Genomic DNA, 27437 nt, shown 5'->3' with positions numbered 1-27437 from the left:
ACGTTTTACCACATTCTCACCCTGTTATTTTCTGTGTCTCAAGTCCACTGACATACATGGTGAGCTAATTGGACTGCGTGTTCAAACTGAAAGCGGTGAGAACGTCCAAGGTCGCTCACCATGGCGACAACGCTGTCTGCCTTCAGCTCCGGCGGCGAGAGCGTCAAAATTCACTACATTGATCTCTTATTTAAAGGGGCTGTTGCAGCATATCAGTTACATTCCTGCATCAAACATGTTTCTAGCGTGAAAATGTTGCGCACTTCTTATCAAATTCATTTAACAATGGAAGATCGAGTTGCATGCGGTGTGGCTTTGCTCCACTTAATTATCCAATGAGTCTATGTCTGAAATATCCTGAAGCAGCAATACTGTTTTGTACTGTCGCATGAGATTCCCGCTTTTTTAAAGATAAATATAAATAACATTAATGCACATCAATAACTCGCCAGTAACTTTTTAATGTGTGTTCCTGTAAGAAAACATTGCAAATAATTGGAAATCCGGTGACCGCAATAATCAAACCTTTGGGAACAACTGTGATCTTTGAAAATGAATGACTACCGGCTACTTTGACGCTCTCTCCTGCTATCGGTGTGAACGTTACTGGTAACAGCAGGAAAGCCGTCCATATGGAATTAAGTGGTCAACTGGTAAGCGCGAAAAGGAACGGCGTCGTACCAGCCTATACCCTTCGTATAAAACCTCCTTAGTGGCCACATACGTGGACAGCACATGTTGGTTCTTAAGTGGCTACCTAAAATACTTTGAATGTTTTATATTTTGTTACAGACATACTGTTTCATCCTGCAACTGTTTGGCAGCATATGAAAAAAAAAACTCTATTTTTAGCTGTCCAAAATGGGACAAAATGTTGTTTTTACTTGCTGATAGTCAAAACATATAATAAATTATGTGTTATATATGCATTAAAAAACAGGAAAAGGTGTTTTATGTAAATTCGGACCATGAGTCCACATGTATGGGCAACATTTTTCTCTCAAAGTACATCATTTCAAAAGATAATACTTAGGTTTTATTTTAATTATTTTCCAATAAGCCCAAATAGCAAAGAGAAATAAAAAATGCATGTAAAAAAACACCTTGGGCCTTAAGAGGTTAAAGATGAAATGCAGCTACATACATACTTCTGACTACATAACTCACAATCTTCATAAAAGTATAGAGGGCTGCGTTTTTAGACTGAGCATTGGTTTTAAACATCCTTCAAAATATCTTCTTTTGTGTTCAACAAAATAAAGATCTCAGACTTAAAAAATGATGTTTGCTGTTTGTTCAAACTACTTAATTTAAAAAGAGCTGAAACAACCTAATTCTTGAGTTTTTGGAGGACAACTCGATTCTTAAGTTGAATCCACTTTAATGTGTTAAAAGTTAAACTAATAAGTGAATTTAATTCCTCCGTGTTGTGCCAACACAAATCAATTGTGTGAAATCCAACAATATTTGCAGTGCATAAATATTTGGACCCACTAGAGCAGGGTGTCAAACTCAATTCCTGGAGGGCCGAAGCCCTGCACTGTTTAGTTCCAACCCTGCTCCAACACACTTACCTGTAGGTTTCAAACAAGCCTGAAGCACTCAATTAGTTTGATCAGGTGTGTTTAATTAGGGTTGGAACTAAACTGTGCAGAGCTGCGGCCCTTTTGGAACTGAGTTTGACACCTGTGCACTTGAGTAAATGCTGATGACATTTTTATTTTTTTGCATGAACTGCCCCTTTAAAAGGCCAACAAAGAACCAACATATATCAGCAGCCGAGTGCTATTATTGATCTCTGAATGGATTTTTGACTGCAGAGCCAGTACAAAACCACTTTTCTATTCTATTGTCCAATTTTTTGAATGCTTCCTAATGATCCCAGAAACAATCCTTCAGATCCAAAAGAAAAAATTATATTATAAAGGTTTTTTAGATTATAAAAATAAAAGATACTTTTTTTTTAAACCATTAACAATTGACTTCAATAGAAATAGTTTTTTGTTCAATGGAAGTCAATGGTTACACGTTTTTAAACATTCTTCAAAATATCTTCTTTTGTGTTCAACAAAATAAAGAAACTCACTAGAGTAGACGCTGATTGCATTTTTATGTTTGCATGAGCTGCCCCTTTAAGAGTATCTAAAACAGAGAACCAATATATAACAGTGTTATTATTGATCTGTGAAGGGAGTTTTGACTGCAGAGCCAGTATAGACCTGTTACTGAGCACTTCCTGTCTGCAGCCTCTTCACCAATCAACGAGCGCTCGCGGAGGAAGTCAAGCAATGCTGGGGAAATTCCTAAACAGCTGAGCCGAGCGAGTTCACCACAAACACTCTGTTCCCCTCCAATTAACCAAAAGAGGATGTGGACGCCTACATTACGACCAAACACAATATCTACACAACTGGGCCTACAGAAAAAATAACTCTTAAGATTTACTTTACAACAGTTTGCATGAGCGAATGACAAATAAAATGTTACTATCTTATTTCAAGTACAATTAACTTGGCAATATCATGTTAAAATGTGCTTCATGTTTAACCTGACACTGCTCAATTAATTACAACCCCAAATCAGAAAAGGTTGGGACAGTATGGAAAAAGCAAATACAAAATAAAGTAGTGATTGCTAAATTTACTAGGACTTGTTGCAGACAACATGAACAGTAAATATTTGATGTTCTGTCTAGTCAACTTCATTTCATTTGTAAATATACATCCTTTCCTGTCATTCAGACCTGCAAGAAAGTCTAGAAAAGTTGGGACAGGAGCAGTTTAGGGCTAGTAGGTAAACTGGTAAAATAATTATGGGCCCTATCATACACCCGGCGCAGTGTGGCGCAAGACGCGGCGCAATACTTGTTTGCTAGTTTCAGCTTGACGCAAGAATCGTTTTGAGGCGTTGCGCTACGCTGTTTAAATAGCAAATGCATTAGCGCTTATTTGTGCGTCTATAGGTGTTCTGGTCTAAAAAGGAAGACGTTCTGAGGCAGACCGCTGGTGCGTTGCTATTTTGAGAAACTATAATAGATTTTTCATTAGACCAAAACTAACCCGGTCTAAACTGCAGCGCAGAGTTGCGCCTCGCTTACACACTGCTTAATACGCACAAGAGAGCAATAGGCAAATATCTTTACATATGAAAAAATGTAAATATTAAGGATATATATAGGATATAATAAGAATAGATATAGAATATAAATATAAAGGATTAAAATATTAAAAAACATATTATTTTCTAGCCTACATAAATATGAAAAACCACTGCTTTTATGTCTTCTTCATCTCGGGAGGCTTTTTCAGTTCATTCATAACAATTTGCTTTTGTATAATGTTATTATTATTAGCAGTATTATTTATTATATCCATATTTATATTTGTTTTATTAAAAACAAGCTTAGATTTGCCCACTTGTCAGGTTTTAGACCATATGGGGCACAGCATGTGTTTTAGGATATAACTCAGGTTTTTGAGCACATTTTGCTATTATTATTTATTTATTCGTTTGCTGGAAATTAGAACTGAATTTAGAAATAGTTTTGAAACAAATATTTGCGATTAACAAACGAAATTAATTATTTATAGACTAATTGATGTCTTTGCGTAAAGGTTTCCCTATCCAAGAGCGAAAGTAAAAGTAGATCCATTATCTCTCATTCTCACGCAGTAGATGCTCTGTTTAACTGTTTTCTGTTAATAAACTGTTAACTGTGAACTGTTTGCTTGTGAAATGCTCAGTTTTTCCACTTAGACTTACTTTGCGTCCTGTAAATAGCGAATGCGCTCGTGGCGCGATGCAGCTGACTCTTAAAGGGAATGGGAGATGAGACTCTGATTGGTTTATCCTCAAAACACACCTATAACTCATTAAGAAAATAAACTCAACCCTTTTAGCCCATGCGCCACGTCGCAAGGCAGATTTCCCGTCCTTAAATTAGCAAAAACACGTCCTGACACGACCTGAAAGCGATTGTGCCCTGCGTTTTGTGCTCTGCGCATGGACCGTCAAAATAGAGCCCTTAATGTCACAATTTAAAAATGATGAGAGTAAATTTATGAGATTTTACTCCACCAAAAAGTGATTTCTTTCAGTGCTGTAAGTTGGCATGCAGAAACAAAGCATGCAGAATGAGAGACGGAGGAGCACACAACTTACAACCAGCGCCTCTACCTGGATGAAGTCGTGCAGTGAGGCATCGTGAGTTTCCTTGAACTCTTTGCGGATGTTGAAGAGGTCGATCTCGCAGCGGGACACCATGATGCGGATTAATGCACGGTCATCTGTTCCCAGGCCCTGCACGCAAAATCAGCACAATTGTGACCATGACTATTTTAAAAAATGAGAATTAAAGACTAAAAGACTAAAACTACTGGTCAAAAAAACACAAACATTTTCAACAGTATGTATTCCTGTTTTCTTGCACAACTATCTTGCTACTTTTGTAAAAGATAAAAAAAAAAAAACATTTTCAATAAGTGAATAAAAAAATTCACAATAAATGCAAAGCTAATAACAATGGCCATTGGTTATTTTAGAAAATGACAATTAAAGACTCAAACTTAAACAACTGGTCAAAAAAAAAACATTTTCAACAATATTTGTTTTTATTTTCTTTTACAACTATCCTGCTACTTTTGTGTTATTAATTAAAACTTTCAATCAAAACAGTAAAAAATTACAACAGGGAAAACCAGTACCAATCAAGAATACTTGATTATATACTCACCGGCCACTTTATTAGGTACACCTAACTAGTACCGGTTTGGATCCACTTTTGCCTTCAGAACTGCCTTAATCCTTCATGGCATAAATTCAACAAGGTACTGGAAATATTCCTCAGATTTTACTCCATATTGACATGATAGCATCACACAGTTGCTGCAGATTTGTCGGCTGCACATCCATGATGTGAATCTCCCGTTCCACCACATCCCAAAGGTGCTCTATTGGATTAAGAACTGGTGACTGTGGAGGCCATTTGAGTACAGTGAACTCATTGTCATGTTCAAGAAACCAGTCTGAGATGATTTGCGCTTTATGACATGGTGTGTTATCCTGCTGGAAGCAGCCATCAGAAGATGGAGACACTGTGGTCATAAGGGGATGGACATGGCCAGCAACAATACTCAGGTAGGCTGTGGTGTTGACACGATGCTCAATTGGTACTAATGAACCCAAAGTGTGCCAAGAAAATCTCCCCCACACCATTACACCACCACCAGCCTGAACTGTTGATACAAGGCAGGATGGATCCATGCTTACATGCTGTTGACGCCAAATTCTGACCTGACCATCCAAATGTGGCAGCAGAAATGGAGACTCATCAGAGCAGGCAACGTTTCTCCAATCTTCTATTGTCCAGTTTTGTTGAGCCTGTGTGAATTGTAGCCTCAGTTTCCTGTTCTTAGCTGACAGGAGTGACAGCCGATGTGGTCTTCTGCTGCTGTAGCCCATCTGCCTCAAGGTTGGACAGGTTGTGTGTTCAGAGATGCTCTTCTGCAGACCTCGGTTGTAACAAGTGGTTATTTGAGTTACTGTTACCATTGTTTCAGCTGGAACCAGTCTGGCCATTCTCCTCTGACCTCAACAAGGCATTTGCGTCCACAGAACTGCCGCTCACTGGATATTTTCACTTTTTTTGAGCATTCTCTGTAAACCCTAGAGATGGTTGTGTGTGAAAATCCCAGTAGATCAGCAGTTTCTAAAATACTTAGACCAGCCCGTCTGGCAACGTTCAAAGTGACTTAAATCTCCTTTCTTCCCCATTCTAATGCTCGGTTTGAACTGCAGCAGATCGTCTTGACCATGTCTACATGCCTAAATGCATTGAGTTGCTGTCATGTGATTGGCTGCTTAGAAATTTGCGTTAACCAGCAGTTGGACAGGTGTACATAATAAAGAGGCCGGTGATTGTATGTTGTCATAGCTTTGCAACCAAAAAAATGTGGTTATAATGGAAGTCAAAACATAGGGTAGTCAATTCGATTATTACAGAAAGATTAAAAATACTATTGAAATAAAAGCTAATTTACAATAACAACCTTGAGTGTGACGCCTCATCTAAGACCTGCTTATGAAGGCCTTTGACTCATAATGCAGCATATATGACAAAAACTATGAAACAAGTTTACTTTTTTTATTTATTCATTTTTAATAATGGATACTTTAAAGTTTCAAATAATTTCTGTACTATTTCAAAGATAAAAAAAGAAATAGATCTTGTTTGTCCTCCGGCAGACATTATTGCATGTTATTGTATATTGCATAATAAATGCATTTTACCTTCATGGCTTTGTACAATCGGTCTGCAAAGTAGGAAGGCTGATTCTTCACACTCCGCACTGGAAACATACACAATTATTGATATTGTTACTGGAATCACATAAACCTTTTAGTGTCAGGTTTAAAGCAAGCAATCATAAATTTGACATGCTGATTTTCATTTTCTATTGTCGGCCATGATTTCTGCTTGACAAATTGAATTATTGAATACGATTTAGACACTGATATAATTTAATTTACCAAGATCATTTAATATAAAATGTAAATCAACTACCTTTCCATTCAATAAGTGGCTAATTTCAACAATACCTCTACCTCAAAATACCAAGCAAAATGTAAAAAAAAAAAAAAAAAAAAATATATATATATATATATATATATATATATATATATATATATATATATATATATATATATATATATATATATATATATTTCATGATGACATGACCTGTGCAGTATATAAAAATAAAATAATGAAATAAAAATAAAACAAAGATAATAGTAAAATGAAATACAATAGTAAAAATGGGAAAATGTAAAATAAAAAAATAATAATAATAAAATCAAAGCAAAATAAATTCAAAATAAAAGTACAATACCATAATAACCATTAGCAAACATGACATATTTTCACATCTCCCGACAAAATAAAAAATTTAATAAAAAAAAATTTTATAATAAAAAGTTTAATTAAAAAAGTTAAAATAAATTATGAATACATAAATAAAATAAAATAAAATAAAATATATTTTGCTATACATTTGATATATATATATATATATATATATATATATATATATATATATATATATATATATATATATATATATTAAGATATAAAAATACAATTATAAAAATAATTATTATAAAATAAAATCTAAATAAAATCTAATTTATTTAAAATAAAAATGAAAAATAAATAAAAATAAAATAAAGCAAAATAAAAGTAATTGGTGTTGGTAAAAGTAAAATCAGCATTTTCTTAGAGCTTTGTCATCTTGGCATTTTTCAGGTCTCAGGACAAAAAAATACAAATAAATAAATAAAGCTTTTTAATAAAAAAAGTCTAAATAAATTAATTAAATAAAACATTTTTAATACTTATTTGAAAAATAAAATGACAATAAAATAAAAAAATTAAACAAAATATAATATAAAAAAGTAAAAAACCTTCAAATAAAATAAAAATAAAGCAAAATAATTATTTTACTTTGCTTTATTTTTATTTTATTATATATATATATATATATATATATATATATATATATATATATATATATATATATATATATATATATATATATATATATATATATATATTTATTTATTTATTTTTTTAATAGTAAATAGTGTTAAAATAAAATCAGCATTTTCTCAGTGCTTGGTCATCCATGCTTTTACCGATAGCAAACATGGCGTTTTTCACGTCTCCCGACATCTCCTTCTTTATGATCTGTTCAATGTCTTTGTTGCTGCACCTCACAAACTCCTGGAAGACTGCAGGGGAATCGCAGAACATTAGCTGGAGTGATCATTGATTAAACATGTATTAGCATGTGTGTGTGTGTGTGTGTGTGTGTGTGAGTGATCTGAATGTGTTTTACCTCTCCTCAGATGAGGGAAACTCCTTGTGCACAAAATACTCATGAACTTGTCCTCCAGATCATCCGAGTCTGCATTGCAAGCGTCCGCCAGCGCCTTACATTACACATTTATTACAATTACAATGTATTGATTGATACCAGTTGATATAATATTTTTATCCTACACCCCATGAGGCTTTGCACGAGTAACTTATGTTATTAAAGGGGAGCTATTATGCAAAAGTCACCTATATAAGTGGTTTAAATAGTTGTGTGGCAATAGTGTGTGAATATAACAAGCCTCTAATGGTGAACATTAATTAATTGTATTGTTTATAACCACACTTGATAAAACAGTCTGCAGAAACACTTTGATTGACGTTCTCTCTTTATACGTATCATCAGAGGAGGTAAGCTCCGCTCCGCTAAAATGACAGAAAAAAAATCCATAATATTCCTTGACTTGGAAAAAAATTCATATATAAAATAAAATTGTATAATATATCATATTAATCCCTGAGAAATTTCAAGTGGAAACCCTGGCAAGCCATAAATCGAAGTGCAGTTATTATGTGTCCGGAAAAAAATAGATACCTGACAGAGTTTTCTTTTTAAGTCTTTCCAACTTACTTGTGCATCTTCTGAAGCTCTGTCCAGATCTGCTGGACCCTCTTCACGAGCTCCCTGAAAACAGCAGGAAAGAGAAGTGAAGTCCGAGTTTATGAAGTGTGAGGATCTGTGTTTGGATGAGAGGAGTGTATAGATGTACCTGTGCCAGTGAGATCAGGATCCGTTTAAAAGTTCCAGAAGTATCTGATGCGATGGCGTCCTCCAAACTTTTTTTAAAGGCTATAAAGAGGAACATTAAAGTGACGTTTATAACAGGGGTTATAAACACTTTTGACACTTCAAATAAGCAAAGTATTGAGTGAAATGTTGGGAATAAGCAGGATTATACTACATGAATGCTTGATTGTGATTGGCTGATTCTAAGGTTTGCAGTTATTTTCAGATAAACACACAGCTAAAGCATTAGAGTTGCATATCAATAAGACAATCAATGTGATGTCTGAGGTATTCTGTGGTTAATTTGTTTCTTTCCCCTCTCTCTGTTCATTAATTGCTTCAGTTGTGATAATCATATTATTCTGTGTTGTTTGTTACTTGTTTGATTGCTAGTGGAACGATCCCAGTTGTAAGAGCAGCAAATAATAACTCGACTTCTAGTTGATCATTTGGAAAAGTGGCAGAAGGTGGATTTTTCAGATGAACCTGTTGAGCTACATCCCAATCATCACAAATACTGCAAAATACATACTGGAACCCACATGGACCTAAGATTCTCACAGAAATCAGTCAAGTTTGGTGAAGGAGAAATCATGGTTTGGGGTTGCATTCAGTATGGGGTTGTGCGAGAGATCTGCAGAGTGGACGGCAACATCAACAGCCTGAGGTATCAAGACATTTGTGCTGCCCGTTACATTACAAACCACAGGAGAGGGACAATTCTCCAGCAGGATAGCGCTCCTTCTCATTCTTCAGCCTCCACATTAAAAAAGGTCAATGTGCTCCAGGATTGGCCAGCCCAGTCACCAGACATGAACATTATTGAGCATGTCTGGGGGAAGATGAATGAGGAGGCATTGAAGATGAATGCACAGAATCTTGAAATCTGAGAGTCCTGCAAGAACGCTTTCTTTGCCATTCCAGATGACTTTATTAATCAGAGTCATTGCAGAGATGTATGGATGCAGTCCTCCAAGCTCATGATGGAGTCAGACACAATATCCATTCTGTCTCCACTGCAGCAGGACTTTATATTCTATACTGGACATTATTTCTGTTCAGTGACAAGACTTTTGTCTAAACAAAGTCAGACCTTACTGCCCTAATGAAATCATTAAAAGTCAAGGCATGATCATATTTTTTTTTTTTAAATAAGCGTCATCTAGAGGCCTTTGCCTTTCATATAAGCCACTTCTGATACCAAATGATCAACTAGAAGTCAAGTTATTATTTGCATGCTCCTAAAACTTGGATAAGTGACAAGTCTTTTGTCTGGCAGTGTAGACAGCAGAGAAGGTGCAAAGTGTAAAATGGCCCAACTGCTGTGTGTGTTTTTCCCAGATGAACAGCGCCCCCTGCTGCACTCTGTGCGATATATTTACCGTTCTGATAGGCCGAGCACATCTCCTGAATCTCCTGATTGCTTCTAGTGACCAAGATCTCAATCAACGCATGTTCATCAGTCCCTGCACCCTGTTAAAGCATAAAACACTGCTTATTTTCACAGCTGGACAAAATCTGTGGACATTTTTGGTATTTCTGTGCAGAATGCAGTATATATATATATATATATATATATATATATATATATATATATATATATATATATATATATATATATATATATATATATATATATATATATATATTAATTAATTAATTTAAAAAATACACACACACACACACACATATACATACATTATATATATATATATATATATATATATATATATATATATATATATATATATATATATACACACATACATATACACATACACATACATATATACACATAAAAAATATATATCCATACACACACTTACATATATATATACACATACACACACATATATATATAAGGCTATCACCCCTATATACAGTGCACAGTGCTGTAGGTAGTGCTGTCGCCTCACAGCAAGAAGGCTGCTGGTCCAAACCTCGGCTCAGTTGGCGTTTCTGTGTGGAGTTTGCATGTTCTCCCTGCCTTCGCGTGGGTTTCCTCCAGGTGCTCCGGTTTCCCCCACAGTCCAAAGACATGCGGTACAGGTGAATTGTCCGAAGTGTATGAGTGTGTGTGTGTGAATGTGTATGTGGATGTTTCCAAGAGATGGGTTGTGACTGGAAGGGCATCCGCAGCGTAAAAACTTGCTGCATAAGTTGGCGGTTCATTCCGCTGTGGTGACCCCGGATCAATAAAGGGACTAAGCCGACAAGAAAATGAATGAATGATATACATACATGTGTATATAGATATACATAGACATACACACACATATATATATACACACTTAACAATAAATAAAAAGAATACATCTTTAACTGGTATTTAAGGTTTGCAGTGCAAGTCCTATTAGAACCACTTGTTCGGTAAACAAAGTCTCTCGTATAATATACAGTTAAAGCCAGAATTATTCGCCCCCTTTGCATTTTTTTTCTTTTTTAAAATATTTATTTTCTTTTTTTAATATAATATTGTTTTGATTATGCCTATTTCTGAGACATTTCAAATGATATCAAACATGATAGACAAAGTGACTTGGATTAATTTAGAACATTCATATTTTGAAATGACCATTCTGTGTGAGTAGAATGAAAAGGGGCTGAGTGACCAAAGGGTGTTTCGGGACATGTTTCAAATGTAAATGGAGGAAAGGAGGGGAGCTAATTCTCTGCATTCCCACCTGGTGGGTTGTGGAGCCGACTGTCTCTGTGTTTTCAGCTCATATTTGAATTGTCAAAGACATCAAAGTATTTGTGGAATCTCAAGGTGTAAAATACCAAAGTGCCTTTTAAGGAAAGTCTGTTCACTCTGCGGCCATATTTTCAATGATACATTCATTAACTTTCCTTCGGCTTAGTCCTATACATATCAGATGTCGCCACAGCAGAATGAACCGCCAACTATTCCAGCATATGTCCTTCCAGTCACAACTCAGTACTGGGAAACATCCATACACACTCATTCACACACACACACATACACTACGGCCAATTTAGTTCATCCAATTCCCCTATAGCGCATGTGTTTGGACTGTGGGGGAAACCGGAGCACCCGGAGGAAACCCACGCCAACATGAGGAGAACATGCAAACTCCACACAGAAATGCCAACTGGCCTGGCCAGGGATCGAACCAGCGACCTTTGTGCTGTGAGGTGACCACTGAGCCACCATGCTGCCCTTTAACGTTTCAGATGTGTTGCAATGTTCATATTTGTATCACTGCAATTTTCCTGTAAATACCTCCATGGCTTTCTTCATCATCTTGGCGTCAAAGTCGGCCGGTGTCATCATGAGACCCAGAATGAGTCTCTGGAGGTTTTTGGACAGCTCTGACTTCAGATCAGCCATGAGATCCTGATGGAAAACATCAACAAAAGACCAAACGCGTTCACATTAAAGTACACACAAAATCAAAGCTAACTATTGCTTTAGTTAGCACATACCCGTCCCAAAAGAGATTTGAAAGCCTGTCTGATCTCCTGTCTCTGTTCATTGCTCCTGCGTGCCACAATTTCAATAATCGTATCCTCATCAGTGCCTGGAAAAACATTAAATCACAGGAAATCCTTTACTATATTTGCAAATCTGTTGATAGAGATGTCATCAAGCGTAACATACTGTGTTTTTTACATACCAAAACCCTTCATTGCTTTTCTCAGAGCTTGAGCGTCACTGGCTGGGTCAAAATCTGAATATGGCCGCACAGTTCCTCTCAACTAGTGATGGATAGGGAAACAAAATCATATATACTGTATATTTATATGTGTACAGTGCTCACCATATACAAGTTCACCCACCACAGATTCAATTCATCAATCAATCAATCAATCAATCAATCAATCAATCAATCAATCAATCAATCAATCAATCAATCAATCAATCAATCAATCAATCAATCAATCAATCAATCAATCAATTTATATTTAATACAGGAGGCTTTACAGTAATATATAATGCATATACATTAAATTAGTCAGTTGCCAAGACAAAACTGATGAACTAATCTAACAGAAAAAACAACTGAAGACTCACATGGTCCCAAGTATTCAGACCCTTTGCTCAGTATTTAGCAGAAGCACATTTTTGATCTAATACAGCTTTGAGTCTTTATGGTGTGACGGCACCTTGTGGTCGTTTGTTGCTGGGGTGTGGGTGTCTGTCTGTGTGCGTCGGCGTGTGTATGTGTGTTGCAGGTCCAGCTGATTGCGCCAGGATGGAGAACATCGTTGTATGATTGATTTGCTCTGCTATAAATAGCGTGTCTGTCACGGACTTGGGAATTAGGGCTGCAGGCGGATTCTGGTCATCACTTATCTTTCGTCTTGGGTTAGTCTTGGACCTGAGTTGGGCTAGCATGACTTTTGAATTAAGTAAATAAATAAGTTTGTTTTTCTACCGCAATTGCACTCGTCTTCTTATTTGTGGTGACCGGTTTAGGTCATAAGAATGGGAAAGATGCAACAAGATTTTCACACATAAATTTGGGGCTCATCTGCCTTTCCTCCTTGCAGATCCTCTCCAGTTCTGTCAGGTTGGATGGTAAACGTAGGTGGACTGCCATTTTTAGGTCTCTCCAGAGCTGCTCAATTGGGTTTAAGTCAGGGCTCTGGCTGGGCCATTCAAGAACAGTCACGGAGTTGTTGTGAAGCCACTCCATTATTTTAGCAGTGTGCTGAGGGTCATTGTCTTGTTAGAAGGTAAACCTTCAGCCCAGTCTGAGGTCCGGAGCACTCTGCAGATGGTTTTCGTGCAGGATATCCCTGTATTTGGCTATATTCATCTTTCCCTTGATTGCAACCTGTCGTCCTGTCCCTGCAGCTGAAAAGCACCCCCACAGCATGATGCTGCCTCCACCATGCTTCACTGATGGGACTGTATTAGACAGGTGACGAGCAATGCCTGGTTTTCTCCACATATACTGCTCAGAATTAAGGTCAAAAGTTCTATCTTGGTCTGCACAGACCAGAGAATATTATTTCTCAAACTTCATGCAGCCTTTTATGTGTCTGGTGGAGAGCTGCAGTGATGGTTGACTTCCAACAACTTTCTCCCATCTCCTGACTGCATCTCTGGTGCTCAGCCACAGTGATCTTTGGGTTCTTCTTTACCTCTCTCACCAAGGCACTTCTCCCCAATAGCTCAGTTCTAGTAAAGGTTCTAGTCGCTCCAAACATCTTCCATTTAAAGATTATGGAGGCCACTGTGCTATTAGGAACCTTAAGTGAAGCAGAAATATGTTTGTAACCTTGGTCAGATCTGTGCCTTGCCACAATTCTGTCTCTGAGCTCCTCAGGCAGTTCCTTTGACCTCATGACTCTCATCTGCTGTGACATGCATTGTGAGCTGTAAGATCTTATATAGACAGGTGTGTGGCTTTCCTAATCAATTCCAATCAGTAGGGATGTAACAATATTGTAAATACCGTCATACCGCAATAGTAATTTTTTTCAATATTACCGTAGGCGCATGACTCAATAAAACTATATTTCAGAGAAAAGTTTGCTTAGGCGAATGAAGCAAACGGGAGGTAGCGGGAACTACAATTCCCATCAGCCTAGCCGTGGCCATCATCCTTTGCGGTCTGTTGGCGCTACAGATCCAGTAATGCAGAAATGGAGTGTGCTGCTAGTAGCGGGGAAGAAAAAGAGCTGGAAATGATCGAACCTAATGCGGATGTGTGGAAACATTTCGGTTTCTTTCTAAAAAGATACGAAAAAGGAGAAAAGGTGACAAACAAAGAAAAAACCAGTATGCAGGCACTGCCAGACTGTGGTGAAATATAAGTCGGGGAATACGACTAAAAACAGTCATGGGGACTGCAGAACACAGCACACTTGTTAGATTGATGCAGACATTGACTTGTACCGCAAAGAGATCTCTATCTCACTCATGGTTTGTCCTCTCAAGTGGTGGAAAGACAATGCACAACGTCACCCACTGCTGTCAACCTTGGCTAAATCATATTTCTCTGTCCCAGAAACCTCAGTCCTAAATGAGAGGGATTTTTTTCTATTGCAGGGGACATGCCCAGAGATCCCAGCTTTACCAGATTATAGTTATATGATCATTTTCCTTAAAAAAGCCATCTCTATCTGAGTGAGTGATTAAATATTGAATGTGATGAGTTTTCAACAATACTGAATTGAAACTTTATTTATTTACATGGTTTAATAGTTTTTTGTTATTAAAATGGAAAAATTGAAGTTCCTGTTTGGAAACTTACAGATAGATGGCTAATTTGTATGTCATTGATATGTTCAGTGCTAAGGTAAATAAACACTTTTGGCACTTTTTTCGAGTCTTTTCATTATTTTGTTTTTCCTGTAAATTATTCAATGAATACCGTACCGTGCCATTCATACCGAGGTATTACCGTACCGTGAAATTCTGATACCGTTACATCCCTACCAATCAGTGTAATCAATAGAGGTGTGAACCTATACTGGTCTCACGGTTCGGTTACAATGCCTTCGATTCGGTTCAATTCGATATCTTGGTGCATCACGGTGCATTGACGATGCTTTCCATACACAGTGTTATATTTTAGGGGGGAGGCTTTAACAAGCTGTCTGTATAAACACACAGACACACAGCAACACACTGTCTCTCATTCACACACATACACAAACATAGACAGCACCAAACAAACACACACACACACACACACGCACTTAAGCCCTCGCAACAGGGAGAGTTCGCACAGAGCGGAGCAGAAAAACGAAAAAAACAAATGTAAAAAAGAAGCACTTCTCCGACGATCTCTTACTGAAAGCTCCACTCAGCATATTGCGAGGGCTTAAACGGAGCAGTGCTCGTAATGCCGAGCAAAAGAAAAGAAAGACAGCTGTGAATTATAACCAGCTTTGTCTTTTTGTAGGAAACTCACTTTAGATCTTTTTAGGGTAAGAGGTTTTTGAGTTATTGCCGTCTATAACTGAATGTGTGTCAGGAATATCAAAACAAAACCAACTGAACCGCGCTCATTTCTGGCGCCCTCCTGGATGTACATCGCCCTTAGCATTTGCCTATGGTGCCTATGCCACGGGCCGGCCCTGAGTTGGCTGAGTGTTGTAAATACTCGCGCTCATCACCTCCCTCGCGACAGAGCGCATAGGAGATAAATGACGTCAGTACATAATAACCGGTTATGATTATTACTGAACCGATACTGAATTGTCCGCGTCTGCATCGCGGTGCACCGAAAAAAAAATTAATTTTGACACCCCTAGTAATTAAACACAGCTGGACTCAAGTGAAGGTGTAGAAGCATCTCAAGGACGATCAAAAGAAATGGACAGCAGCTGAGTTAATATGAGTGTCACAGCAAAGGGTCTGAATGCTTAGGACTAGGGATGTAACGGTATTGTAAATACAGTCATACCGCAATATTAATTTTTTTCGATATTACCGTAGTCGCATGACTCGGTAAAACTATAGGTCTTCTGAGAAAATTTGCTCAGGCGAATGAAGCAAACGGGAGGTAGCGAAAACTACAATTCCCATCAGCCCATGCTTGACCATCATCCCTTGCGGTCTGTTGTCGCTACAGATCCAGTAATGCGGAAATGGAGTGTGCTGCTAGGAGCGGGGATGAAAAAGACCTGGAAAACTCTAAAGCGGGTGTTGTCGCCGCGCACGTACTGAATAGCGGTGTTGTCGCGCGAGTTCTTATCAGCTGTGTTTTCACGCACGTACTGAATAGCGGTGTTGTCGCGCGAGTTCTTATCAGCTGTGTTGTCGCGCGCGTACTGAATAGCGGTGTTGTCAGCACACTGTTCAGATTGATGCAGACATGAGATCTCTATCTTACTCATGGTTTGTCTTCTCAAGTGGGGGAAAGACAATGCACAACGTTACCCACTGCTGTCAACCTGGGCCAAGTCATATCTCTCTTGTCCCAGAAACCTCAGTCCCAAATGAGAGGGTTTTTTTCTGTTGCAGGGGACATTGTAAATGCCCAGAGATACCAGCTTTTACCAGATTATATTTATATGATAATTTTTCTTTAAACCCATCTCTATCTAAGTGAGTGAGTGATTAAATGTTGAATGTGATGAGTTTTCAACACTACTAAATTGAAACTTTATTTTTTTACATGGTTTAATAATTTTTTGTTATTAAAATTGAAGTTTCTGTTTCAAAGCTTACAGATAGATGGCTAATTTGTATGTCATTGACACTTTTGGCACTTTTTTGGAGTATTTTCATAAGTTTTGTTTTTTCCTGTAAATGATTCAATAAATACCGTACCGTGACATTCATACCGAGGTATTACCGTACCGTGAAATTCTGATACCGTTACATCCCTACTTAGGACCATCATGTGATATTTCAGTTTTTCTTGTTTAATAAATCTGCAAAAATGTCAACAGTTCTGTGTTTTTCTGTCAATATAAGGTGCTGTGTGTACATTCATGAGGAAATAAAAAACTTAAATGATTTTAGCAAGTGGCTGCAATTTAAGAAAGAGTGAAAAACATAAGGGGGTCTGAATACTTTCTCTACCCACTGAACACACTGAAAAAACATTCAATGGATTTACTAAACCTTTTAAGGTAAGTTGTTGCAAACAATTTATATGAGCTGGATTAAACAAACAAATTAAGTTACTTAAGTTACATTAATAAATTAAATTTGTTTAATTTTGTTAAGCCCATGCCATTTTTTGCAACTACTTACCTTAAAAAAAATAATAGCTGCGTCCCAAAATGGCACACTATACACTCATGCACTATGTACTTATGCACTTGCACCCCCAACAGGATAGTATATGTATATAGTGTCATCCCAAATGGCACACTATACACTATGCACTCATGCACTATGTACTTATGCACTTGCACACCCAACAATATAGTATATGTATGTAGTGTCATCCCAAATGGAGCACTAATGTTTTTTCACTAAGCGGAAATTCACACCGTTTCCCTAATGACGTTTCACAGTTGCCGAATCAGTGAAATAAACGACCGAATTATCAAATAATACCTGCCGTGAGTATAACCGCATTAACCATCGGGAGGCGCTATATTCACTCTCGTAGGAGAATTTTGCTTTCACCATCCAAAATAAATAAAGTTATTCAACATGTGCGTCCGATAGCTCCGCCCCTTCCGAAGCAAACCTGCGGTCGTTGAGTGCGCAAAGAGCTTAGAATGATCAAGAGGCGACACTCAGTAGAACGTTCCATTGCAACAGCAGCGCCCAGCAACTGCCCCGGATTCCACCATTTTGGAGTGAAAGCAATCGGCTGTCCATTGGTCGCGATGGCAAGCAGCCACTTTGTTTTTTATTTATTCATTTAAAAAGTGCATCAAGGTTGAAATACAACCTGAAAGACGACAAAACAACACTTCCTATCACAATCATCAGCACTTTTAATATGCAGACTTATAATATGCTGTTGTTCTATTGGAGTTTTCATTCCAAAATGGCTGCCGCGCCATCTAGTGGCTGTTTACCATATTGCACTAGAGTGTCGCCTCTTGGTGATTCTATGCTCTTTGTCGTGCGTGAAGCGTCCATCATTACACACTTCATTTCAGCAGCTGAATGAGTGCATCATCCGGGTAATTAAAGTGCACTTATGATTTTTTGAGTTTTCAGTGTGAACACACGACTTACACTATTTATACTACAAAATGGCGTAGAATAGTGCATAAGTATGCGATTTGGGACGCAGCTAAACTTTTCTTTTTCAGTGTAAAATGAGAGGAAAAGCAGAACTCCAACCTGGACTTTGGTCATGGCGCTGATCTCCCACATCTTATAGGCGATCTGTGCGGCTTCTGGGAAAAACTCCCCTGCAATACTGACAAACAAACACATCCTATTTATTTCAGTGCTCAAAACATAACAACAATTGTTGGGATAAATTGCAGATCGTCTGTGTGTTTCCTCAGTAAGCTGGAGCTCCAGGAAGGCAACAACAACTGAGAGATGTGAATCCAACAGTTTATTGCTCTCTTCTAAAGAAGTCTGGGGTATTCCCAGCTTTTATACATCATACTCAGGGTTATATGGGCTATGAATACGTGCAAATATTCAGCTCAGTTAGGCAGAACAATTTTATCCAGTGCTCAAGAATGTCAAGGCGCAACGTCAAGGCGCCTAGTACAGGGACAACTCCCAATAAGATAAGACACAGTTACAAAACAGAATATTTGGAGAGTGACTACATGGATATTTCTTTCAATCCCCTCTTCCAGGCTCTGTTTTTACAAGAGCCTGGATCATACTGTGATGGGGCGACGTAGGGGTTTGGCACTACATTTCCCATAAGTCCGTAGCACAGCGTAACGTAGCGTAATAGGTGTCAGTACGCGCTATAAATAGACGCACAACAGCATAGCATGCCTTTGGTTGTCATTCATTGAGGCTACAAACAAGTGGGTATCAAGCAGGTAATTTGTTCTCTACCCACATAGCAAAATTTCTCTGGCCCAGCTCTGGCCCACACAATCAGGTTTTGGTTGGCCCACATACCGCTGTGAATTACGGTACATGACTGGACCAAATCTGGCTTCCAGACAAGGGCCAAACACGGACCATATCTGGGCCAAGTCTCAGCCAAGTTAATAACTCATAACTGGGCCTGAACTGGGCCAGAAAGGTTGGTGTGTCACGATTGCAATGAAATTAATAAACCTATGAAGCGTTGTGCTTTAGGCACACTATGGGCCTTGTTTTTTCTCAGTGACCTGATTGGTAGAATTGATTTATTTAATCAAAAAATATTTTCATGTATTTTAAATGTGGGTCAAGACTGGCCAAACTCACGTGGCCCACAATCAATTTTTAAAATCTGGGCCAAATACTACATTTTACATCTGGCCCAAATCTTGTGTGCCGCATTATAGACGGTGCCACCTCTGCCAAACCCAGGCCATGGTTGGCCCACATGCTGTATGCCAGTGCCGGATGAATGCCTGATGTCCTAGCTTTATGCCAAATCTGGGCCAGAATTCTTTGCTACTAGGGTAACTATTATAGTAATTGTGACTATGTTTGTTCATTGTGTCAGGAGAGCTGTTTGTTTATTTGATGTCATCATTTCAAGTTTGATTGCATGCATATAGAACAATATGTTGTTAGATCAGCTCTGTGTAGCGGAGGATATAAAGTGCCCTCACGCATGGGATTTATTGCGAGGTAGGAAATGCGAGAAGAAAGGCGGGGTAAACAGTTACTTTATTGTGTTGTGTTTCAGAACCCCACCCGTGTTAATGGTGATTGGCCTGGTGACACAGTCGGCAGATTTTAACTGATATGCTACTTGTGTGAATTACATTCAAAAGGTAAAAGGAACTTAAATGCTACTTACTTTAATATTTACTATTAAATAATGTGATTATTTAAATAAAATGGTTTTATAGGTTCTCTAAGAAGAAACTCTGGGTTGGGTTTTAATTCCTTTCGGTTAGGTCCAGTTATGTAAGGTATTTGAATTTTATCCAAAGCTATTTTAATGCAGATTTCCTATTCACAAATATTTATTAAGTCGTTTTTGTGTTACAGGACTAGCTTTTACTATTTTTGTTTGTTGATTTAGGTGAAAGGCCCTGTTTGTTGTGTGCTGTGTACAAATATTATTGTAACTTTTTCTTTGGTTTGTTTTGTTACTCCTCTTGTGTGTTAAAGGGCAGCCGCTCGTCTCCTCCGTGGGTGTGACTGGCACTGGTGAGGTGGTGGGAACCCAACGGTTTGTGGTGATTTGTGTATATTTTTGGAGTGCTGTGGTTGCTGTAGTGTGATTACTGCATCCAAAATGGTGAAAAGCCTTGGAGTAACGATTGATGACCAACTAAACTTCTCTGACCACATCTCTAGAACTGCTCGATCGTGCAGATTCACACTCTATAACATCAGAAAGATCCGACCCTTCTTATCTGAACATGCAGCTCAACTCCTTGTTCAAGCTCTTGTTCTCTCCAAACTGGATTACTGCAACTCTCTACTAGCTGGGCTTCCAGCTAACTCTATCAAGCCTCTTCAGCTGCTCCAGAACGCAGCAGCACGAGTGATCTTCAATGAACCTAAACGAGCACATGTCACTCCGCTGCTCATCCGTTTGCACTGGCTGCCAGTTGCTGCTCGCATCAAATTCAAAGCTCTGATGTTTGCCTACAAAGTGACTTCTGGCCTAGCTCCTTCTTATCTGCTCTCGCTTCTGCAGATCTATGTGCCCTCCAGAAACTTGCGTTCTGTGAATGAACGTCGCCTCGTGGTTCCATCCCAAAGAGGGAAGAATTCACTTTCGCGAACGCTCACGCTCAATCTGCCCAGTTGGTGGAATGAACTCCCTAACTGCATCAGAACAGCAGAGTCACTCGCTACTTTCAAGAAACGACTAAAAACTCAACTATTTAGTCTCCACTACACTTCATAATCTGTAATTGCCTCTCTGAATATCACACTAACTGTACAAAAAAAAAAAAAAAAAATACTAATGCTACTAATACTTCCCTTCTTAGACTTTACAGACCTGAAACTTGCCTATAGCACTTATTCATTGTTGCTCTTGGTTGTGTAAATTGCTTCCTTGTCCTCATTTGTAGGTCGCTTTGGATAAAAGCGTCTGCTAAATGACTAAATGTAAATGTAAATGTAAAATGATTGCTGTGCTACTGGGAGTTAAGAGCTACTCATCTGTTGCATCTTCTCACACTTCGTCCTGCCCCGTTGTAGGCCTGTGGTTTGCCCTGAATGTTTTGTTTTTTTGTGTTGCTTTCTTTAGCATTCTCTTTTTACATTGAAATTGCCCCATTTATGCAATGTTTTAACGAGTAACTGGTTTTGTACTTTATAATAAAAACGGTTTGAATGAGTCATAGAGTTCTGATTAATTTTTGTGGCTATTATTCACTCATCATTATCTGATGGGTTACAATACCATATTCTCATAAACCCTACATGTTAAATGGTTACCCTCAGTTCCATTCATAGCTAAATGTTCATACCCTTTACCTAAGGCATTAACCATCCTATACATTCGTGCCATAAAACATCTCAGAAGACATGGACCAAAAATACATACACATAAGAAAATAATAAGTACCGGTACTACCATTGAGACATATGGAGCCAATGATCCAAACAGGCTTTCTAAAAATCCCCTTCTCTTACTTTGAGTTTTTGCCTTGTTTCTAGTCCAAATATCTCAAAATTCTTAAATTAAGAATCATTTTCTAGACAAGCAAAATATATTGTGTTGTTTTAAGAAATGAAGAGAGGTTTTTCCGGTCACACTTTACAATAAGGTTCATTAATTAATGTCAATTAATGCATTTACTAACATGAACAAACAATGAACAATACATTTACTACTGTATTTGTTCATGCTAGTTAAAGTTAGTTAATTAAAATACAGTTCTTCATTGTTAGTTCATGTTAACTCACGGTGCATTAACTAATGTTAACAAGCATGGACTTGGATGTTAATAATGCATTAGTAAATGTTCAATTATGATTAATAAATGCTGTACATGTGTTGTTCATGATTAGTTCATGTTAGTTAACGCATTAACTAATGAACCTTATTGTAAAGTGTTACCGTTTTTCCTTAAAACAAACAAAATAATCTGCCAATGGGGTAAGCTAAATAATTTGACATAATATTATTTAGCTTAACCCATTGGCAGATTATTTTGCTTGTTTTAATGAAAAACTCATTTAATTTGGACTCACTCTTTCTTAAAACGCAACATTTTTTGCTTGTCCAGAAAACGCTTTTTGACTTAAGAATATTTTAATATTTATATTAGAAACAAGACAAAAAAAATCTAAGTGAGAAAAGCATTTTTGCGGTGAATTGACAAAAACAAAATAGTTGATCTCTTCTGAAATCTGCATAAACATCTAAACTGTATAGTACAGGCATGCCAAACTCAATTCCTGGAGGGCCGCAGCTCTGCACAGTTTAGCTCCAACCCTAATTAAACACACCTGATCAAACTAATTGAGTCCTTCAGGCTTGTTTGAAACCTACAGGTAAGTGTGTTGGAGCAGGGTTGGAACTAAACTGTGCAGGACTGCGGCCCTCCAGGAATTGAGTTTGACACCCCTGGTATAGTATGTACATAAATATGGAGGCATTTAAAAGTGCAATACTGCAGGAAGCTGTAAAGAGATTCTGTCAGCATTTATTTAGATTTTAGATTTTCGTTCTTCTGATGAACACAAAGGAAGATATTCTGATTAATGTTGGATAAATGGGCGACACAGTGGCGCAGTGGTTAGCACTTTTGCCTCACAGCAAAAGTCCTGGCTGGGTGAGTTAGCATTTCTGTGTGGAGTTTGCATGTTCTGTGGGTTTCTTCCGGGGTGCTCCGGTTTCCCCCACAGTCTAAACTCATGCGCTATAGAGGAATTGGATAAGCTAAATTGTCCGTAGTGGATGTGTGTGAATGAGATTGTATGGATGTTTCCCAGTATTGGGTTGCAGCTGGAAGGGCATCCGCTGTGTAAAACATATGTTGGATAAGTTGGTGGTTCGTTCACCTGTAGCTCCCGCTGATGAATAAAGGGACTAAGCCGAAGGAAAATGAATGAATGAATGAATGTTGGATAAAAACAGCCATTGACTTCCATTGTATTTCTGATCCTATGAATGTCACACGTCATGATTTTGGCAAGTACGATGCAATCCTGGATTAACAATTACGTTGATCCTGGTTGATCATTTTTGTTCAAAAACATATTCCCTACCCCCAAACCCAACCACAACTATAAATTAATCGCACAATCAGAAGGGAATAATATTTGGATATCAATCATGCAGAGGTGCATACACATAAACCATAAGATATCCCTGAATTCTGATTGGCTGATTGGAATGTTGTTCCAGGATCTACATAGATGTTAATCCAGTAACATGTTCTACTAGGGGGAAATCGAGTTGGCGTATGAATTTCAATGGCTGTTTTTTCCAACATTCTTCAGAATATCTTCCCTTTGGTTCAACAGAAGGAAAAAAACACTTGAGTGTGAGTAAAGGGTGGGGATTTTTTGGTGCACTGTGCCTTTAAAATGAGATTTTTTTCAGTGAGAGTATTATATATACTATATATTGATCAAAGAATATTTCTAATGCTGCAATAGTCTATTATTTCAAACAAATGGCATTTATTTGAGTTGTTACATGGTTTATGTGAAATCTGAACACAGCATAATTATTAAGATTTTTTTTGAGCATGTTACATGTGACATACTTGAGTAATAATGCTAAAATATCAGCACTAAATCACACAAATGAATTAGACTTTAAAATATATTGAAATCGAAAAATAGAGCCTCTAAATTGTAATAATATTTCACAACATTTAACTTTGATTTTGATGACAATGTAAAGGCATATGTAGTGTATAAACATTTACTGTATAAATACTGTAAATACTGTACTAGCCTGTTTTATGATAGACCAATGTCTCCCTCTGGCGGATGTTTATAATTAATGTAAAGTCTTTAAGCCTGGATTCGAGAGTTTTAAAGTATAAAGGTTTTCAGAACAACAACGTTCATTAATAAATATATATTAGAAATAAAAATATATCAAATAAATAACTTAAGTTTTGAGAGGCCTTTAAGGCAAAATTTTAGGCAAAATAAATTTTAAAAAATAAAATAGAATGAATAAAAAAATTAACAAATGAAAAATACAATCAAAAATAACTAAAATGAATAAAAAAATTAATTAAAAATTAATTTAATTAATTAATTAATTAATTAATTAATAAAAAAATAAATTAAATGAATAAAATTAAATAAAAAAGAATGACTTAATTGATTAAAAATATAATTAATTAAAAAATATAATAGCAAATAAATAACTTAATTTTTGAGAGCCATTTCAACTGGCTTACTTGTCATTCTTGCATATAAAGTTATGATTCATTTCCACCAAAAAAAAAGACTTACTCGTCATCACCTCCGCACAGTTTGAGCAGGGTTCGTTTATAATCTCCAGATGTGTCGTCCTGTTGGTTTAACACATGATTTTTTATTTACACAAACAACAGAACTCTGTGTTTACCTTGTAGCATGCACATGATCATGTTTGCTGTGTGTCTACAGTATTTTTTGGAAATACGCTGCATCTGATTTTATATCATAAAAGGTCAATCATACTGCTGTGGGGAAAATGTTCATTTAAATACTGTCAATAAAACTCAATTAAAAATATGTTATTAGAATTTCTGCATCAACATCAAATCAGCCAAGGACAACATTCATTTAATAAAACTTAAAGGTATTAAGTGAAAATAGGGGAAAATAAATAAATGAACGAAATGAATGAATGAATGAATAAATTGTTAAATGAATTATTAAAAATAAAATAGAATAAAAATAAAATAAATGAATGAATAAATAAATAAAATGAACAAAATAAATTGAAATGAATGAATAAATGAAATAAACGAAATAAATGAAAAATAAAATAAATGAATAAACAAATAAAATTAAATTAATTAAAATTAAGTAAATAAATGAATAAATAAAAAAATGAATAAATAAAATAAAATAAAATAAAATAAAATAAAATAGAATGAATGAAATAAATTAAAATGAATGAAATAAATTAAAATGAATGAAATAAATGAATAAATAAATAAAAAATAAAATAAATGAATAAAATAAATTAAGTTAGAATGAATGAATGAATGAATGAATGAATGAATGAATGAATGAATGAATGAATGAATGAATGAATGAAATGAATAAATAAATAATTAAATGGAAAATAAAATAAATGAATAAATAAATAAAATGAATGGAATAAAATAGAATGAATGAAAGAAATAAATGCACAAATGAAAAATAAAATTAATAATTAAAAAACGAATAAAGTAAAATAGAAGAGAAAAATTCATAAAAGAAAAATAAAATAAATTAAATAAATTAAAATGAATGAATGAAATAAATAAATGAATGAATAAATGAAAAATAAAATAAATGTATAAATAAATAAAATGAATAAAATAAAATAGAATGAATGAATGAAATAAATGAATAAATACAAATTTAAATAAAATAAAATAGAATGAAATAATAAATAAATAAATGAAAAATAAAACAAAAAATAAACAAAATAATAAAATAAAATAAAATAAAATAAAATAAAATAAAATAAAATAAAATAAAATAAAATAAAATAAAATAAAATAAAATTAAATTAAATTAAATTAATGAATAAATCAATTTAAAAATAAAATAACATAAAAGAAAAGAAAACAAAAGATGAAAGATTTGCATGCCAGGACTCAAACTCCGGACGCCAAAGCACAATATATGTCAGCATAACTGAGATAAATTTAAAAAGTCTTATCAAATTACTGTATATCATTGAATAAAATAATGAATAATAATTGAAAAGCATTTTCAGTTTTAGTTTTCCACCAAGCGCATCCGTCATTTTCTATTTCAGCTCAGAATTTTCATTCCGATGCATTCCTAATATTTCTTATCTTAATTAACATTATCATGATCAAAATCATTCACAAATAAATACAAGACATGTAGATTTAGTGTATGCTGTATGCACCTGAATCATGTTGTACAGTGATTTCTCATAGCGCAGCCTGAAACACTCTCTGATGTCTAGCATGTCGATCTCCGAGCGAGACACCATGATGCGGATCAGAGTGTTATCAGCTGTGCCCAAACCCTGCGGAAAAATGAGAAGAAACATCAGCAATGCATTTATCCATTTATTTTCTTTTTTGCTAAGTCGCTTAATTAATCAATGGAATAAACCGCCACAACAACAATGCACTGATTCAAAATGATCTCAATTAAAATTGGACTCCCTTAGAATTAGGGCTGCATGATATTGGAAAAATCTGACATTACAACATATATATTTTTTGTGATATATACAGTCAAAAATATTTGTATAGGGTGCATAGTCTGGATTATTAGTTACAATTGCTAAAATTTGTAGTATGTAGCTGTGGCGACCTTTCACTGTAAAAAAATTATCTTGAGACTTGTAATTTTCACTAAAAAATTTGATGTGGTCATTAAAAATACTGTGCATATTTTCTTTAAAAATTAATATTCTGGATTTATTATAAAATATTTAGAGGATTTTGATAATAAAACCAAGAGATAAACTTCACTTTTTTTTTTTAAGCAAACCAGTGCTTAATAATAAGGGAAAATAAATAAATGAACAAAATGAATGAATAAATGAATGAATGAATGAATGAATGAATGAATGAATGAATGAATTAATTAATTAATAATTAAATGAATTATTAAAAATAAAATAGAATAAAAATAAAATAAATGAATGAATAAATAAAATGAACAAAATAAATTGAAATGAATGAATTAAATAATTGAAAAATAAAATAAATGAATAAACAAATAAAATAAAATAAATTTAATTAAAATGAATGAAATTAATGAATAAATGAAAAATAAATGAATAAACAAATAAAATAAAAATAATTAAAATGAAGTAAATAAATTAATAAATAAAAAATAGAAAAACTAGGCTTAATTTGAGAAACCAATTAAGCTAATAAAATTGAGAAAAGACGGCTTCACCTTTATTTAAAGAAAATTCCCTCAATTATGCAGACTTGACTGAGATGTTTGCATTTGAATCTTAGCAATGGCAGTGATCAGACACCATTTTGAAGGAGCAAATCAACTGTGAGCATGCTAAGAGGTAAGCATTCACAGTTTATCATTTTTGTTGTCTCAAATAAGCTCTTTCAGGAAAGACACATGCTGTTCAGGGGCTTGTTCAGGAGCCTAGTTTTTGCCAT

General features: G+C 35.8%; 2 protein-coding genes across 2 annotated transcripts in view; both read right to left on the bottom strand.

Moving 5' to 3' along the window:
- Positions 1-27437, bottom strand: part of nsd1a (nuclear receptor binding SET domain protein 1a) — a 1446438-nt gene that overhangs the window by 1241586 nt on the left and 177415 nt on the right. The gene's annotated exons all lie outside the window — the stretch shown is intronic.
- The window catches only part of anxa6 (annexin A6), a gene marked incomplete at its 5' end in the record, with an annotated part of 62999 nt that overhangs the window by 4880 nt on the left and 30682 nt on the right, over positions 1-27437 (bottom strand). The window contains 13 exon segments of the mRNA NM_001002038.2: positions 4162-4299; positions 6289-6347; positions 7693-7788; positions 7896-7989; positions 8505-8558; positions 8644-8723; positions 10043-10133; positions 11905-12018; positions 12108-12202; positions 12299-12380; positions 18397-18475; positions 24580-24638; positions 26204-26326. Of these exon segments, the coding sequence (NP_001002038.2) occupies positions 4162-4299; positions 6289-6347; positions 7693-7788; positions 7896-7989; positions 8505-8558; positions 8644-8723; positions 10043-10133; positions 11905-12018; positions 12108-12202; positions 12299-12380; positions 18397-18475; positions 24580-24638; positions 26204-26326 (1164 nt within the window).

This window comes from Danio rerio, chromosome 14, assembly GCF_052040795.2.
Source record: "Danio rerio strain M-AB ecotype USA chromosome 14, GRCz13ab, whole genome shotgun sequence".
NCBI classification, from domain to species: domain Eukaryota; kingdom Metazoa; phylum Chordata; class Actinopteri; order Cypriniformes; family Danionidae; genus Danio; species Danio rerio.
The sequence above is the reverse complement of the archived record's forward strand: the minus strand, read 5'-3'. Positions and strand labels throughout refer to the sequence as shown.